Raw genomic sequence first — 19320 nt, 5'->3', positions numbered from 1 at the left:
CTCCCTCCCGCAGCTGCAAATTTTTCAAGCCTCCCTCCTCCGTCCCAAAGGCTATCTCAGATAAGGCGGCGAAAAAAACGCACGCGAGACGAAATGTTCTCGGAAATCATGCAATCGACCCGCGATGAATGAGCTCATCTGAATGAGTGGAAGGGCACGGTATCCCAGTACAGGAAAGCTGCCAGTGAACGTGAGGCCATGAGGGACGAACGTGAGGAGAGAGGGACGCTCGATTTGAGACGTGGCGGGATGCAACACTGGAGCTGCTGCGTGAGCAAACGGACATGCTCTGGCGTCTGGTGGAGCTTCAGGAATGACAGCAGGATCACAGAGTGCCGCTGCAGCCCCTGTATAACCGCCCTGCCCCCTCACCATGTTCCCTAGCCTCTTCACCCAGACATGTAAGAACGCGGGGGTGGGGGGAGGCTCCGTGCACCCTCCCACTCCACCCCAGTGGACAGCCCAAGCAAAAGGCTGTCATTATTTTGAACTTTTGAAGTGGCCTTTTCCTTCCCTCCTATCCTCCTCCCAAACCCCACCCAGGCTACCTTGTCAGTTCTCTCCCTCTTTTTATAATCAATTAATAAAGAATACATGATTTTTAAATGATAGTGACTTTATTTCCTTTGAAAGCAAGCTGTGATCGAAGGGGGAGGGTGGGTTGCTTACAGAGAATGAGTCAATCAAGGGGGCGGGTTTTCATCAAGGAGAAACAAACAGAAATTTCACACCATAGCCTGGCCAGTCAAGAAACTGGTTTTCAAAGCTTCTCTGATGCGCAGCGCTTCCTGGGGTGCTCTTCTAATCACCCTGGTGTCTGGCTGCGTGTGATCAGTGGCCAGGCGATTTGCCTCAGCCTCCCACCCTGCCATAAATGTCTCCCCCTTACTCTCACAGAGATTGTGGAGCACACAGCAAGCAGCAATAACAATGGGAATATTGGTTTGGGAATATTGGAATATTGGAATATTGAGTCAGTACAGTGCGCCAGCGACCCTTTAAACATCCAAATGCACATTCTACCACCATTCTGCACTTGCTCAGCCTGTAGTTGAACAGCTCTTGACTACTGTCCAGGCTGCCTGTGTATGGCTTCATAATCCAGGGCATTAAGGGGTAGGATGGGTCCCCAAGGATAACTATAGGCATTTCAACATCCCCAACGGTTATTTTCTGGTCTGGGAAGTAAATCCCTTGCTGCAGCCATTTAAACAGATTAGTGTTCCTGAAGACGTGAGCATCATGAACCCTTCCTGGCCATCCCACGTTGATGTTGGTGAAAGGTCCCTTGTGATCCACCAGTGCTTGCAGCACCATTGAAAAGTACCCCTTGCGGTTTATGTACTGGCTGCCCTGGTGCTCCGTGCCAAGATAGGGATATGGGTTCCATCTATCGCCCCACCACAGTTAGGGAATCCCATTGCAGCAAAGCCATCCACTATGACCTGCACATTTCCCAGAGTCACTACCTTTGGTAGCAGCAGCTCAGTGATTGCTTTGGCTACTTGCATCACAGCAGCCCCTAGAGTAGATTTGCCCACTCCAAATTGATTCCCGACTGACCGGTAGCTTTCTGGCGTTGCAAGCTTCCACAGGGCTATCGCCACTCGCTTCTCAACTTGTGAGGGCTGCTCTCATCTTGGTATTCTGGCACTTCAGGGCAGGGGAAAGCAAGTCACAAAGTTCCATGAAAGTGCCCTTACACATGCGAAAGTTTCGCAGTCACTGGGAATTGTCCCACACCTGCAACACTATGCAGTCCCACCAGTCTGTGCTTGTTTCCCGGGCCCAGAATCGGCGTTCCACGGTTATAACCTGCCCCATTAACAGCATGATCTCCAAAGCGCCGGGGCCAGCGGTTTGAGAGAATTCTGTGTTCATGTCCATGTCCTCAAGAATCTCGTCGCTGCGCTGCAGTCGCAGCCTCCTCCTTGCCTGTTTTTTCAGGTTCAGGTTCAGCATAAACTGCACGATAATGCACGAGGTGTTTACAATGTTCATGACTGCTGTCTTGAGTTGAGCGGGCTCCATGCTTGCCGTGGTATGGCATCTGCACATTTCACCCAGGAAAAAAGGTGCGAAACGGTTGTCTGCCGTTGCTTTCACAGAGGGAGGGGTGAGGCTGTACCTAGAACCACCAGCGACAATGTTTTTTGCCCCATCAGGCATTGGGATCTCAACCCAGAATTCCAATGGGCGGGGAAGACTGCGGGAACTATGTGATAGCTATGGGATAGCTACCCACAGTGCAACGCTCCGGAAGTCGACGCTAGCCTCGGTCTAGCTACAGTACCCAGGGTCTCTATGAAGGTTTTTTCAGTAGTGGCAACATGGGTGAGAAGAGAATGATTTACAGTCTTTCCTCACAGTGACTCCTGAGTACATGGACGCACATGGTACATGGACGCACACCGTCAAATTAATGTGCACTCGACTTTATACAATCGGTTGCCAAAAATCGAATTCTGTAAATTCGGAGTAATCCCGTAGTGTAGACATACCCAGCGTGAGGTGGACTAGACTCCTGAAATACCAAAACTGAGTCTCTTCAGAGATTGTAACTCTAGTCCATTTTACGCTGATGCTAGGACACCCAAAACAAAACAAGCAGCCTATGAACACAGTGGACGTACTGGAAGGAAGCAGAGATTGCTGAGAAAAAATAACACAGACCATAAATACACACTGTACTGTTTAGGGTACTTAACCAAGTGTGTGTTATCCATATCTTACATGAGTCATATCCAATTGTGCATGAATGGGAAACTTGAAGATAAATGTACCCTCTTTGTCCAAAGGCTGCCTATCTCTATTTCCAAATCATTTGTAACTCCTACATTGAATCTCATGTCAGACCAAACTAAAGCTCTTCAAGATTTCATCACCCTTTTTAATCAAAGAAAAACTAACATTACCATTCAGACCTCTGGCAACTTGACTGGATTTCTAGTTGATTTGATCATAATCCTTTAAGACTATGAAAGCAATTCTTCAATAGAAACCTTTGTAGCTTTTGAGCACAAAAATGTGCCCAAGGAAAATAAAATACTCATTCCACACAAGGAGGGTGGAGCAGACTGTGCCAAAACTCAAATGGTTTTAAAAAATGTTTTTGGTGTAACTTGATGCTTTACAGACCTGGGAATCACAAATCATTATCTGCACGTGGCCTTGATCCTCAAGTGAAACTGGTATTGTTACTGTGATGACGGGAAAGTAATAAGGGTGGAGCCATCCACCATTTGCTGTAATTGCTATAGATCTAGTCTTCAGTAAACCTTAGAAATATCTCCTATGTTCAACTGTTTCATTGTCATTATGAAACATTATTTAAGAATATTATCAGCAATGCTACATTACTAGATATGAGTCAACAATGTTATACTGTTGGGAAAAAAAAAAGTGAGCATCATTCTGGGATGTATTAGCAGGAGTGTTGTAATAGAGGTTACTTACCTGCAACTGGAGGTTCTTTGAGATGTGTGGTCCCTATCTGCATTTCTCATTTGGGATACATATGCACACTATGTGCTTGGGTCCAGAATATTTTGTAAGAAGAGTCCATTGGCCTGCATGTGCGCTGTAGCTCTCCTCATGCTCTGAACGGAGGCCACAAAAGGTGGTGTGGGTCCATACCTCTCCAATTTCCCATTCTTACTACAGTTCAAATAATCTGCAGCAGAGGGGATGGAGAGAGGGTAGTGAAATACGCATAGGGACCACACATCTCAAAGAACTCCTAGTTATAGGTAAGTAACCTCAATTTCTTTTTCAAGTGATGGCCCCTATGTGTATTCCCAGTGTGGAAGATTAACAAACAGTAGTCAGACAGGCGGCTGTCAGGACACAGAAGTGATAGACACTGTCGTACTGCTGCCCCTACAGATGTATCCACAGCTGATGACTGGACCAGAGCATAATGTCTCATGAAGGTATGCAAAGAGCTCAAAGTAGCTACCCCGCATATCTCTGGCAGGGGCGCGTCTCTCAGAGATGCAGCTTAAGTAACCTAGTGGAATAAGCCCACATCCCCTCTGGAATGGGAATATAAATAGTTGGTAACAAAGGGTAATACAACCCGAGATCCATTTTGGAAGTGTCCGTGTCAATATAGTTTGACCCCTCTATCGCTCTGCTATGTAAACAAGTAGTTTAGGTGTCTTTCTAACATCCTTTGTTCTTTGCAGATAAAAGGCCAAAGCCCTTCCACAGAATGCAGCCGTCTATCTTCATAAGAGGCATGTGGTTGTGGAAAAAACACTAGTAGGTGACTTATCTGAGTTAACATGAAACTCTGAAACTACTTTAGGAATTAATCTAGGGTGGGGTGTAATGAAACTTTTTTTTTTTTAATATATAGACGGTAGTATACAGTGGGTCTGCCATGAGCATTCCCAGCTTGCTTACTCTTCTGGCTGCCTTTATGGCTACTAGAAAGGCCAACTTCATGGAAAGAAGGCCATAGAGCACATAGCTAGAGACTCAAAGGGGGGTTTAGTGAGTGACAATAAAACAAAACTGAGGTCCCACTGAGGTGCAAACTTCACCAATGGTAAAAAGGATCAGACAATCCCATTTAGAAATCTAGTTGTGACGTGATGAGTGAATATGGTATGGCTACAGGTTTCAGAGTGGTAGCCATTTTAGTCTATATCAGCAATTATATTTTTATGGTATGACTATTCACCAGAGGATGGAAAATTGCTGATTGCTGCTGGATGTACTCACAGATAACTGAGAGTAAGACTTAAGCATAAGTTGATACTCTAAGATAGCAGGGATCCCAGCTGATTTTGGAGGCAAATTGATTTCAGGAGAAATGCCTCCATTTTGCTGAGTAACAGCTTCTCATAGAGTTTTTTCTGCTTTAGTTCAGGATGGACTACACCCTTTTAGAACATAAGTACTCTGTTTCAGACAGCCATCCAAATGCCACACCCTGACTTGCAACAGTCCTGGGCTTGGGTGCTTGAACTTACCCCATAGCTTCTTCTAGAAGGTCGGGCAACATGGGGATGTTCATGGATGGATGAACTGAGTGCTTCAGCAGATCCATAAAGAACTGCCTCAGCCAGTTGGGTACAATCAGGATGACTCAAGCTCTGTCTTGGCAGATCTTCCATAGAACTTGTAGTATCAATGGGATGGGAGGGAAAGCATACCGCTGTCGACTCCTCTGACACACCAGTAGGGCATCTCCCATCAATCTCTTGCTCATAGCTGCTTTGGAGATTTACCAAGGAAGATTCCTGTTCTCCTGCAAGGTAAAAAGGTTCCCGGCCAGCATTCCCCACTGGGTGACAATATTGTTGAAAATTGAATTGTGGATCTCACATTCATGATTTGCAGAAAAATGTCTGCTCAGGCAGTTCACTAGGGCAGTGGTTTTCAAACTTTTTTTCTGGAGACCCAGTTGAAGAAAATTGTTGATGCCCGCGACCCAACGGAGCTGGGGATGAGGGGTTTGGGGTGTGTGAGGGGCCTCTGGGCTGGGACAGGGAGTTAGGGTGTGGGAGGGGGTCGGGATTCTGGGCTGGGGGTGCAGGCTCTGGGCTGGGGCAGGGGATTGGGGAGCAGGGTTGAGGCATGGGCTTACCTCGGTCAGCGGCACAATGGGGGTGCTAAGGCAGGCTTCCTGCCTGTCCTGGCACCGTGGACCGTGCTGTGCCCCAGCTCCTAGGTGGAGGTGCGCAAGCAGCTCCGCACCTGCAGGCACTGCCGCCGCCCCCCCCCCCCCCAGCTCCCGGCTAGTAGGAGTGCGGAGCCGGTGCTCAGGGAGGGGCAGCGCGTGGAGTCCCGTGGCCCCCCCGCTTAGGAGCCGGACCTGCTGCTGGCCGCTTCAGGGGCGCAGCGTGGTGTCAGAACAGGTAGAGACTAGCCTGCCTTAGCCAGGCAGCACCACCAATGGGACTTTTAATTGCCTGGTTGGCGGTGCTGACCAGAGCCACTGTGACCCAGTGCCTTACATTCCACGACCCACAGTTTGAAAACCACTGCACTAGGGAGTTTAGCACTCCTGGTAAATATAATGCTGATAGAGTTGCATAATGGCTGATGCACCAATTCCAGAAAGTGACTGCCTATATGCATAAACGGAGAGATCTTGCTCCCTCCTGCTTGTTTATATTGAATATTGTGGTTTATTGTCCAATATTATTTGGACATATCTGGATCAGATGGGTGGTAGGAAGGCATCACAGGCTTGATAGCTCGCTGTGAGTTCTAGCAAATTGATATCCATTCTGGACTCCCATGGGGTCCACTTGCCCAAGTGAGTGCCCCAACCCAAGAGGGAGACATTGGTAAATATTGTTGCCTCAGGAGTCACTGTGAGGAAAGACTGTAAATCATTCTCTTCTCACCCATGCTGCCACTACTGAAAAAACCTTCATAGAGACCCTGGGTACTGTAGCTAGACCAAGGGAAAGAGCTCTGGATTGGTAATGCTCCTGATCAAAGAGGAACCTCCTATGGGCTGAGTGGATGTGTATGTGAAAATATACATCTTTCACGTTGATAGCCACAAACCATGTGCCCTCCTCTAATGAGGGAACTATTGAAGCCAAGGATATCATATGGAATTGTAGTTTTTGAATAAACCTGTTCAGCTGTCTCAGATCGAGAATTGGCCTCCATCCCCCATTCTTTTGGGGGATCAAGAAGTAAGGGGAATAGAATCTCTTCCCTTGATGTAGAGGTGGAACTCTTTCTATGGCTTCCCCGAGGAGAAGAGAGTTCACCTCTTGTCGTAGAAACTCCTCATGAGAGTGGTCCCTGAAAAGGAACCTGGAAGGGATTTTGTGGATAGGAGGTACCAGAAACTATCAGAGAGCTGTCATGAATAAGCTCTAATACCCATTTGTCTGTAGTTAGAGCTTTCCAGTTTTTGGCAAATTGGGTAAGGCAGCCTCCAAATATCAGAGGAGAGGAATGAGGTGGCATCAATAAAGGGACACGGGTCTCGACACTCCCATCAAAAGAAACTCTTTGCTTGGGGGTTAAAATACAATGTGGTGGGGAACGCTGCAGAGGCTGGATTCCTAGATCCATAAACCCCACGTTGGGGGCATGGATCAGCCCAGGCTTGGGAAGCTAATGATCCAACCGTGTACTAAATTCGGTGATGAATCCCGGTCACATGCCACCTGAGGCACATTGCACATATGCTAAGAAGAAGAACCCACTGTCCCTTGCCTGATGGCTTCTGAGGACGTTGGTGGTAAAACAGCTGAGGAGGCGGTCTTGCCTTATATCCGTCTATAGTGTTTTCTCATAGGGGCAGGGGTACAAATGCCCAGCGAGCAAAGTGTTGTCCTCAAGTTTTTAAGGGAGTAAAGAGACTCATGGAATAGGTTGATAATATCGAAAGGCAGATCTTGGATGGTACTCTGCACCTCTCTAGGAAAACCAAAGGATTCCAACCCCGAGTGTCTCCTCGTAGCAGTGACTGTAGCCATCCCCCTAGAGGCACTATCCGCCACATCCACCACAGCTTGGAGGGAAGTTTTGACCACTAATCTGCTCTCATCCACTAAGGCCTTGAAGCGGGTCCTATCCTCCTCAGGGAACTTGTCCTTAAATTGAAAAATCTTGTTAGAATTAGTAAAATACTATTTGGCCAAGAGGCTCTGAATAATGTGAGATCCTGAACTGGAGGGAGGTGGAAGAGAAAACCTTTCTCCCCAGAAGGTCAAGTTGCTTGTGTCTATTATCAGAGGGAGTAGTCTTTGGTTGCTGCTTGGACCATGCTGTAGCCACCCGCACCACTAAAGAGTTAGGCAGTAGTTGAGAGAACAAAAACTTATTCCCTCCCCCCCCCCCCCCCGCCCCGTGCCAAATGCGAAAAAGTAGTGCATCTTGAGCCTGTTATGGTGGGAGCACAAGAAGCAGGAGTATGCCAAACTGTCCTTACCAGATCCATGATAGCCTCATTGATGGAGAGGGCCACTTGATTGGGAGACTGGGACCAGAAAGCTGCAGAATGTCTACTAAATTGTGCTGAGGTTCCTGATCTTTCTGAAGTTGAATCACTCTGTGCATGAGCTCTTGATATTTTTAAAGTCACCCGACAGAGACGGAGAAGATGGAATAATCGCCTTGTCCCCTGAAGATCACTCCCAGAATAGCTCACCTTCCCCTTCTGAATATTTCAGTGGGAATGGTTGTGGGTATCCACAAGATGGCAAATAGGTCTCCTGTACCAATCCTGGGTGTCTAGGGTAGGGTTCCCACAGTCCTCAATATTGCCAACTGGCTGAGGAGGACCACCTGTCTCTTGGCCAATCATATCTGGTTAGAGACTGGAACCCCTAATCTTCTGGGTCTCCTGTCTAGTGCCACCTCCATCCAATGCCTCAGCAGCTCCTGTGGGGCCTCAGATTCATCTGTTGAGAAAGCTGAATCCCTTATCTCTGGTACCAATGGTTGTGCCCCAAGGCTGGCAGGTGGGGTAAAAGAATGACTCTGCCTTGCCAGGATAGCATCTTCCTCTGGTGTATCCAAATCCCAGAATAGACAGTCCCAATAAGGGGGGTGAATGTGCATAGGGAAGAGCAAAATGTCCCCCAGGGAGATGTAGGAGAGTCCATTGGCGGACTCATCAGAACCAGAGCTTCCTTGGTTACTATGGTGGTTGGCTCCCTCCAGGGCTGTGTCACTACTGGTACACATTGGCTCTAAAAGCAGATGGGAGTACCAGGAGCTGTTTATCCCAAGCCTTCACCATCGGAACCATTGGATCTGTACCCTTGCGTGCCTCCCTCTCCTGTCTAGATTTATTTAGGCCTAAGCACCTAGTGCCCATGTGTGCCAACTTTGATGGGGTCCGGGAGTGATCCTCTCTATTTGGAGCAGTCTTAGATGAAGATGACTTGCCCTTGTGTCTATGAGAGTGCCATTTGCTCCTTTTTTTAGGCTTAAGAGTCTTAGCCTCCGCTCGGTGAGACTGATGTATGGGGCGGGGCTGGCCAGGAGGGAGCGGAAGGTCCCCCAGACCAGATCTCATTGGAGCTTCAAAGTCTTCCCCAGGAGATATTTTCTGAGTGTTAGTTCCCAACCATCATGAGTTCTGGGGGGAAAAGATACTATGAGACTCACCCAGGCAGCAGAGGCAGTATTGATGTTTGTTGCTCACCGGAAAGGAGCAATGGAAAGAAATAATTTTTTAACCCTGGGACACAGGGCATAATCCAAGACTACTCAGGGTGACAATGTCCCTGGGTGGGAAGAAATGGGGGGGGAAACTAACTATACTTTGTAGAGTATACTACAAAGACTACTAAAACTACCTCTATATAATACCTTACCACAATGATGCAGTAAAAAGGGAGCTGATGACATCAACGATTTCAACTCATATCCTGAGGGGGTAAGAAGGAACTGGAGAGGTGTGTGCCTGCATCACCTTTTATGCCTGTGGTTCAGAGCACAAGGAGATCTATGGTGGGGGTGTAGGCCAAAGGCATTGCTTACAAAAAAATCCTGTTTCAGTTACATGGTGTGCATGCATATCCCATATGTGGAACACACATAGGGACCATTATACGAAGAAGTAATTCTTCCACTCTACTCAGCACTGATAAGGCCTCAACTTGGTGTACTGTTTCCAGTTCTGGGTACAATACTTCAGAAAAGATGTGGATGACTTGGAGAAAGTCCGGAGGAGAGCAACAAAAATGATTAAAGGTCTAGAAAACATGACTTACAAAGAAAGATTGGAAAAACTGGGTTTAGTCTGGAAAAGAGAAGACCGAGGAGGGACAACAGTCTTCCAGTAGGTAAAAGGTTGTTATAAAGAAGAGGGTGATAAATTGTTCTTCTTAACCACTAAGGACAAGACAAGAAGTAATGGGCTTAAACTGAAGCAGGAGAGATTTATGTTAGACATTAGGAAAAACTTTGTAACTGTAAGGGTAGGTAAGCACTGTAACAAATTAGCTAGGGAGGATAAGGAATCTCCATCACTGAAAGATTTTAAGAACAGGTTAGAAAAACACCTGTCAGGGATGGCTGTGAGGGATGGTCTAATACTGAATCCTGCCTAAACGCAGGGGATGGACTAAGTGACCTATTGAGGTCTCTTTCAGTCCTACCTTTCTATGACAATTCCTATGCTCAAATATTCAAAAAAAAAAAGTAGAGCTGGAAATTACTAATCCATTTCCAAACCAAGGAAATAACTAGCTGCTAGTAACTAATGTATTTTTCTCACTTTCCTGCACTTTAAACAATAGCAAAGATTCTTCTCAGATTGCAGTTGGGTCCATGTTCCAAGTAGTATTCTTCCCCTTTCCAACACCCCTTCAAAAACTACTCCACTCATCCCATAAATTAACTTACATAACTGCAATGCAATGTTGTTACACTTGTAACCAGTCACAAATATAAAAAGAGAAAGTGTCATTGGTACTTCCTGAGAGCTCTGTCAATGACATTTCCTAGGCCTAAACTGAACCTAGATTAGCGGGAGACAATTTGAGGTTTAATAATCTGCTAAAATAACAAGTTCCATCCTGCACAATATGCCACATTATGTGATAACATGTACGTAAAGGGCAATGCAAGAATGTTTCTTGCACTCACTCATGGACCCCATGAAGTTAAGTACCATTTATAGTGACAATGTGTTCCCTCACACAGAGAATATAAATTATGTAAGAAATAAATTATACCCAACTTTAGGTGTTTGGGAGTAATGTAATGAATATTTGATCAGAAGAATAACTTTGTACAGTCAAGAGAGCACTGTTGCAAGTTCGTGTTTCTACCAATCTAAAAGCAGGTGGAAAAGGGATCTTGGCAGTATGTTAAACTGGCTATAAATTTTGTTTAACTGATCTTTTTTATTTAATTATATAAATATAACAATGTTTTAGTTTTTCTTCTGACTCTCCTAATTTTTTTTAAAGAGATTCTATGGCTGTGTGTTTACAATTTGATCTCACTATGATTGGTCAATAACGTTTTTGACTGTTCAAGTTGCCAGAGCTCCAAGAGGTAATTTTGGCTTTACTTTTATTAAAAAGTTGATGAAATCCTGAAAAGCTTTAATTTGATATTGATCCCAAGCAAAAGTAATGGTGCAGCTGATATGGGACTTGATTAATAAAGACCCAAGGAAGGCAATATAATTAATGCCAATCAACACGGGTTTATGGAAAATAGATCTTGTCAAACTAACTTGATATCTTTTTTGATGAAATTACAAGTTTGATTGCTAAAGGCAACTGTGTTAATGTAACATACTTAGACTTCTGTAAGACATTTGACTTGCCACTGCACAACATTTTGAATTTTGATTAAGAAATTATAACGAGATAAAATTAACATGGAATATATTATATGGATTAAAAAGTAGCTAACGGACATGCCTCAAAATGTAATTGTAAATAGGGAGTCATCACTGAAAGGGTGAATTTTAGTGGGGTCCCACAGAGATCGGTTCTCAGCACTATGCAATTTAATATTTTCATCAATTAGACCTGCAAGAAAACAAAAAAATCCTCACTGATAAAGTTTGAGCAAGTGGTAAATAATGAAGAGGACAGGTTACTGATACAGAGTGATCCAGATTATTTTATAAACTGGGCAAAAGCAAACACAGTTTTACTACAGCTAAATGTAAAGTCACAGAACTAGAAACAAAGAATTTAGGCCAAACAGACAGGATGAGGGACTATATCCTGGGAAGGAGTGACTCTCAAAAAGATTTGGGGGTCACGGCATATAATCAGCTGAATGTGAGCTCCCAGTACAATATTGTGGCCACAGGACTAATGAAATAATTGGATATATAAACAGAGAACTCACGAGTAGAATTTAAAAAGTTATATTACTTCTGTATTTGGCAGTGCTGCGATTACAACCGGAATACTGTGTTCAATTCTGGTGTCCACAATTCATAAAAGATTTTGAAAAATTTGAGAGGTTTCAGAGAAGAGCCACTATAGTGATTAAAAGATTCGAAAATATGCTTTAAAGTGAAAGATTCAAGAAACTAATTCTGTTTAGCATAACACGAGGAACAACAATTTAATAATAGAAGGCTCTTAAACTACTAAAGATATAACATCCAAAGATATAAGTTCCAATGGTTGGAAGTCGAAGTAGGACAAATTCAGACTAGAAACAAGGCAGTTTTTTAAAACAGTAATTAATGGAAAATTTTAAGTCAAGAATGGATTTTTTTTTTAAAGTTTTTAAAGTACCGGTAAGTATGCAAATGAAGAAAGGAGGTAGTAAGAATATAACCAATTTTTGTTGTTGCTGTTGTTTGGAGTTACATACAAATGGATTATTTAAAAAAAAAAAAAAATGTTAGCAAAAAAATTAGTTTTCAAAGAAGCAATTTTTCAACAAAAATACATTTTGTTAGAAACAATTTGACCATTTTGTCCACTTGTAGCCATGGCATTTCGAGAATGGGTAAAGTGAATTTTCTTTCTTCAGATATGTCATTTTGTTTACAACCCACTTAGCAGTTCCCAGGGAACTCACTGCTGCTCGGAGAAGAGAGCAGAAACATGGCTGAGATACAGAAGACTTAAGAAAAATAGAAATGGGAGCACACACACAATAAAATCAGTAATTTTAAAGAATAAATATGTCATTTTCTGATGGAAGTCAAGAAGCTCACGGCTACCTTTGCTGCTTGGTTGGCATCAAAACGGCAATGAGCTTGTTGACTCCCTTCACGGAAGTAACTGTAATTCAACCCACTTGTGAAGGTCAGCAGAAACTAATTTGAGACAGAATCTGAAAGCAGACCAATGGATTAACATTTTCAACAGCAAATGGGATTTAGGACCTTAATTCCCATGGATTAGACTCCTAAGTGTCTAAGTGACTTCTGAAATGTTTATTTGTAGTCTATTAAATATACTTTACTTTTATAATTACCTTTAAAATATAGCACAGAAGAACTGTCTTACACTCTACTATGTGTCTTGCCTTTCAGCTTCATGCTATTTTTTGTAGATTTTTGTGTTCTTTCCAAGGAATATAGTTTTTTCTGAGATAGACCTCCACATCCCTGATGGGGCAACTGAGAATCTCCTCCATATTTTACTCCTTCACTTATAATACCATCCTTCAGAGCCTCCTTGTGGCGGGGCTGCTACTGAAAGGGGCTGCTCCTAGACACCTCAGAGAGTAGAAAAGCAAAATTGATAATTCTCCCATATGTTTCTCACATATTGAAAAGCTGCCTATTAGCTTGATATTCAAATCTGTGCACACCGTTTTCACAAGTCCACTAGCAGAGATCCTTTTCTATCATTTTTTGAAACACGTATCCTCATCCACGTGCTAAATCAGACATTTTCTTTCTGCCTACATAAAAGTCTGACAGGAATGAAAGACAAATGATTTCATTTAATTAGTTCAGCCTTCAGCTCTGACCCCAAATTGTCTAAATGCAAATGAGATTTACAATTTTTAAGAGACGTAAGGGATGTAGAGATATTTCAGATTCCTCTACATTTATTTGGCAAACAGTTCCCCTTTTAAAGAACTCACTTATTCCACAATCCAGAACACTACTGACCTTCTTATTACTTGTACAAAACAGCCGATAAGCCACAGTTTTGATCCATCTCCAATTAACAAGACCCAGGAGGTCAAAGCTATCCTTCCCTTCAAGAAGGAAAAGAAAGCCAACAGCAATTTGATGAATCCAAGTTAAAAAAAAAAAAAAAACAGCCAAAAAATAAAGGAGAAGATACAAATGTGAAGCCTGTTTGGGGGGGGAGGGGGGTAAGAAAGCTTTTTAAAAATATTATTATTATTATTATTTATTTATTTGCTTAATTGACTTTTATGTTATTCTATGTTCCTGAACTTTGAAATTTGCTATGAGAAAAGACGGTTACCTACCTTTCTTAACTGTTGTTCTTTGAGATATGTTGCTCATGTCCATTCTAATAGGTGTGTGTGCATGCGCGCCGCGTGCACGATTGTCAGAAGTTTTTACCCTAGTAGTACCCGTTGGGTCGGCTGTGGAGCCCCCTGGAGTGGTGCCTTTGTGGCAGTGTATATAGGTCCCTGCTGACCCGCCGCCTATTCAGTTCTTTTTGATGGAATATTTCGACAGAGGGGAGGCAGAAGGGATTTGGAATGGACATTAGCAACACATCTCGAAGAACAACAGTTACAAAAGGTAGGTAACCATCTTTTCTTCTTCGAGTGATTGCTCATGTCCATTCCAATAGGTGACTCCCAAGCAGTTTCGACGGAGGAGGGGTCAGAGTTCACCGAGTTGCTGATTGCAGTACTGCTCTGCTGAAGGCCGCATTGTCCCTCGCCTGTTGAGTGATGGCATAGTGTGACGTGAAGGTGTGGATGGAAGACCACGCTGCTGCCTTGCATATGTCCTGAATGGGTACCTGTGCGAGGAACGTAGCAGAAGAGGCCTGCGCTCTTGTGGAGTGCGCCGTCAACGCCAGGGCTTGGATCTTAGCCAGGTCATAGCACATTCTGATGCAGGACATGATCCACGACGAGATGTGCTGGGATGAGATGGAAAGCGCTTTCATCCTTTCAGTGATTGCAATAAAAAGCTGTGGTGACTTACGAAACAGCTTTGTGTGTTCAATGTAGAATGCTAGGGCACGCCTGTCATCCAGGGAATGGAGTGCCCGCTCTTTGTTGCTGGCATGAGGTTTAGGAAAGAATATCGGTAGAAATATGTCCTGGTTAATGTGAAATTGCGATACTACCTGAGTGAGGGCGTAGCTGCACCTTGTCCTTGTAAAAGACCGTGTAGAGGGGCTCGGAAGTCAGTGCTCTGAGCTCGGAGACCCTTCTGGCTGAGGTTATGGCCACCAGAAAAGCCACTTTCCAGGAATGGTAGGATAAGGGGTAGGTCGCGAGGGGCTCGAAAGGGAGAACCATGAATCCGTAAAGGAACATGTTAAGATTCCACTGAGGAATGGGTTGCCTCACCTGGGGGTAAAGCCTATCCAAGCCCTTAAGAAAACAGCCCACCATGGTATTGCTAAAGACTGGCCTGCCCTCCATACCTGGGTGGAAGGCCAAAATGGCCACCAGGTGTACCTTAATAGATGATATTGCCTACCTCTGTTGCTTCAGGTATAAGAGGTAGTCTAGCACCAGGGGAATAGAGGCTTGCTGCGGGGAGGTATTTTCTGTATGGACCAAATGGAGAAACGCTTCCACTTCATCAGGTACGCTGTGCGAGTGGAGGGCTTCCTGCCTCTCAACAGAACTTCCCTAACAGAGTCCGAGCACTGCAGTTCAAGCTGGTTCAGCCATGGAGTTTCCATGCCATGAGGTGGAGGGACTCCAGGTTGGGGTGTTGTAGTTGGCCATGATCCTGTGCGATGAGGTCCGGAAGCATAGGAAGGGCCACTGGCCTGTCCACTGATAGGTTCAGCAGTGTGGTGAACCAGTGCTGTCGGGGCCATGCTGGTGCTATGAGGATCACTGAAGCCCTGTCCTGCCGGATCTTGAGGAGGACCTTGTGTATGAGGGGGAAGGGCGGGAACGCATATAGCAGATGACTCGTCCATGGTAGGTGAAAGCCGTCCGATATGGAACCGTGGCTGTGGTTCTGAAAGGAGCAGAACAGCTGACACTTTCTGTTGCTCCATGTCGCAAACAGGTCCAGGTGGGGATAGCCCCACCTCTGGAAGATCGAAAGGGCAATGACCGCTCTGAGATATCACTTGTGAGTGTTGAACGAGAGACTGAGGTGGTCCGCTAGTTCGTTCTGTGCTCCCGGCAGATAGGAGGCCTGTTGCTGGATGCAGTGTATGATGCAGAAGTCCCACAGTAGGCGAGCTTCCTGGCACAGGAGAGAGGAACGAGCACCACCCTGTTTGTTTATATAGAACATCACTGTGGTGTTGTCCATCAGTACTGAGACACATTTGCCCTGAAGATGAGCCTGGAATGTCTGGCAAGCCAGGCAAATTGCTCTCAGCTCCCTGACGTTGATATGCAGCGATAGTTCTGGTTGTGACCACATGTCTTGAGTTCTGATACTGCCCAGGTGTGCTCCCCAGCCCGTCTGCAATGCGTCTGTGAGCAGCGACAGTGAGGGCTGTGGACCAGCTGAGTGTTAGCTGAATATACAAATTATATCCAGATTTTCTGTTTCTGTTTTTTTAAACTTGCTCCCCTCCCCATCCCTACCCCCACATACATTCGTTTTACCCCCAACCCTTTTAAGATATTAGGAAATTAGATATAAATACAGCCACTCCTCAAAAAAAAAAAAAAATCTAGACTACTGGTAGTGCATCATAAAGGCTGAAAGGCCAAACATTCAAAATGCAGAAAGTTCCAAAAGTTATGTTCGTTACAGTTACATTAATTAGGCTACTTTATACGTACCTGGAATTTGCTATTCTGCCCTCTCTCATTATATTTTGACATAAAATATTGCTGTTTGCTCCAGAAACATTAACTTTAAATTTTATGTTGGTAACAAACTTAGTTTAGGATTTTCTTCTTTTGCATGCCTGAACTTGTTACCTAGGGTTTTTCCCCCTCTCCCATTACATACTACAAACTGAAATGCAAGAAAATTTTACGAATGGAACTAAGATTACAAGTTCAAGCACTCAGAATATGCAACATATATACATGGACAGATACATAAATCTGTCTACGTGTGTAAAGGCATACATATTGTTTATTTTACACAAATACACTAGCAAGGGTCGGCAACCTTTCAGAAGTGGTGTGCCGAGCCTTCATTTATTCATTTTAATGTAAGGTTTCGCGTGCCAGTAATACATTTTAACGTTTTTAGACGGTCTCTTTCTATAAGTCTATAATATATACCGGTAACTAAACTATTGTTGTATGTAAATTAAATAAGGTTTTTAAAATGTTTAAGAAGCTTCATTCAAAATTAAATCAAAATGCAGAGCCCCCCCGGACTGGCGGCCAGGACCCGGGCAGTGTGAGTGCCACTGAAAATCAGCTCTCTTGCCGCCTTTGGCACGTGTGCCATAGGTTGCCTACCCCTGCACTAGAGTGTATACACATACACACCTTAAAACAAACTTGTTGAATTACACAGATGCTCTCAAATATTATAAAGCGAAGACTAGATCATGAAACTTATAAACTTCATGCATATTTATCCTGTCCATGTGTTTTCCTGTTCTTTAAAACATGTATTAAGAGCATCTGTTCCATAAGTGTATATGAAAAAGCTCTCAGCATCCTCAGTACCTTTCTACCAAGTAAACAGGCAATTTTTAGCAAAACCTGTCAAGCCAAGAGTGAAGAAATCAGGTCTGTGAGAGAAGGTGCTTTGTGAAAGGAGGTTTTAGAACTATACAATAGTCACAGTGTTTAAATAATTTCATATGCAGTTATTTAAATATTGAAGAGAAACACCTGGCATCAATGCAGCATTAGGAAATATTTTTTCCTGCTTCATTTTACTTTCATGCAGTAGCTCCTCTTTGGTCATCGGAAGTTCAAGTACATCTCGAATAATCTGTGCTCCCTCCAGTGCTTTTTTACCCATGACTAATGATTTCAAATCCCAGGTATACGCCTTTCCAAAGCGTTCACAGATTTCTTGAAAAACTACAGTATAAAGATGCTCAGTATCTGCAAAAAAGAGAAAGAAAAGGCATTTGTAATAGGCAAGGCCAGAATCAGTACCAAGCTCTTCTGTCAAGAACACCCAAACTTTGCCTACTTGGACGGTCACACTGGCAATTTGTTAGGTGCCACAAGGGTATACCTAAATGGAACTCATCACAGCTGTCCTTATATTTAATACAGAAGTGAGCCAGACTGCCGAGTCCCACATAGTACACCAAGTATCAGGTATTCTTACTCGTCAAAAGCAACACTTCTATGTTATAGGAAAGTGCTGTGGGCCACGATAAAGAACTATATTGACCTGCAATTTCACTGTCTCTATCTCGCCTGGGCTACTACACAGTACATGTAAGAAGCAACCTACTAATTTCATCATGGGTGGACCCCAAAGCAGACAGGTTATATCACAATACTGCTCCAGATCAGCACAAATTCAAGTGAGTTGGCACTGAAAGGTGTCCAGATTGATAGCTTGAGAAAGGAGAAAAACTGTTCACTTGGCACTACCAGCTGGTGCTCTCAGCAAGTTGAGGTGAAGATGAATTGACAAGATAATGCTTAAGATGTCACAGCTCTGTTTTTCCTTTGTTTCTGATATGTTGAGAATTTAAAAAATAAAATAAAATTGAGATCAACTAGGAAAAAAAAGGTTTCAGAGTAGCAGCCGTGTTAGTCTGTATCCGCAAAAAGAACAGGAGTACTTGTGGCACCTTAGAGACTAACAAATTTGTTAGTCTCTAAGGTGCCACAAGTACTCCTGTTCTTTTTGTAGAAAAAAAAAGAAACCTAAACCTTGATAAAATTGAAAATTAATTCCCATCCAGCTCAGCAATCTATGGAAAACTAATCAGGGAATCAAAGAACAAAATTACAGAAGATTAAAACTCTCCTACACAGGTTCAAAATAAATAAGTTTTAAACTATCTATAGGTGAATATTCAACATTACAGGTAAAGATCCCCAAGTTAACCCCCCCCCCTTTTTTTTTAACATATCACAGCTGTGAACTGCTGTTTTTCATTCTACAGAAATAGTTAATAGCATCCAGATTGCTGACTTAAAAATAGACAGTTCTGAATTGCTACTGTTTACAGACTGAACAGCATTTCATAGAAAACTCTGCACACACACTTTACAAAATATCTGATAATAATTGCATACAATTACTATTTCAATATGATAGTATCTAAGACCCCAAACAAGAATCAGGGCCCCTGATGTGCTAGGAACAGAACAAACAAGTAACAAATAAGATGGTCCCTACCCTCAGACACCAGTTCAGCAAGGTGTGTGTTTATTTAAAGCACCTAAGTAGTCCCACTGATTTCAATGAAACAACTCTCATACTTAAACAGTTAGGCTTAAGTACCTTGCTGAATTAGGGTCCCAAATTGCCTCCTTCTCTTCCTTTTGTCATTAAATTATTTGACAATAAGAATTTGCTTATGAAGATTATGATATTTGTTCCAAAGAGATTATGTCACTTCTTACACTCCACTTGAATTTATAAAACCTGGGCATTGGACAAATGGCTGAAATGGAAATTCTAAAAATCCCTAGTTTCTTATACCATAACTTCAGGTAAAATTATGAATTTATGAATTCTTAAGAAACAAAAAGGTTTTCAATCTGATATTTTCATTATTAAAGAATGAAGAACCCTTTCGGTCCTCCTATGCCCATAGCTGCAATTTGGAAGGATCTTACCCAGTTGTGGAAATTTTACTCCCCTGG

General features: G+C 43.5%; 1 protein-coding gene across 1 annotated transcript in view; it reads right to left on the bottom strand.

Moving 5' to 3' along the window:
- PUDP (pseudouridine 5'-phosphatase) overlaps positions 1 to 19320 on the bottom strand; it is a 160779-nt gene that overhangs the window by 90864 nt on the left and 50595 nt on the right. The window contains exon 2 of the mRNA XM_065414156.1: positions 17371 to 17589. Within this exon, the coding sequence (XP_065270228.1) occupies positions 17371 to 17589 (219 nt within the window). The remainder of the gene's footprint in view (positions 1 to 17370; positions 17590 to 19320) is intronic.

The sequence above is a fragment of the Emys orbicularis genome, chromosome 1, assembly GCF_028017835.1.
Source record: "Emys orbicularis isolate rEmyOrb1 chromosome 1, rEmyOrb1.hap1, whole genome shotgun sequence".
Lineage (NCBI taxonomy): Eukaryota > Metazoa > Chordata > Testudines > Emydidae > Emys > Emys orbicularis.
The sequence above is the reverse complement of the archived record's forward strand: the minus strand, read 5'-3'. Positions and strand labels throughout refer to the sequence as shown.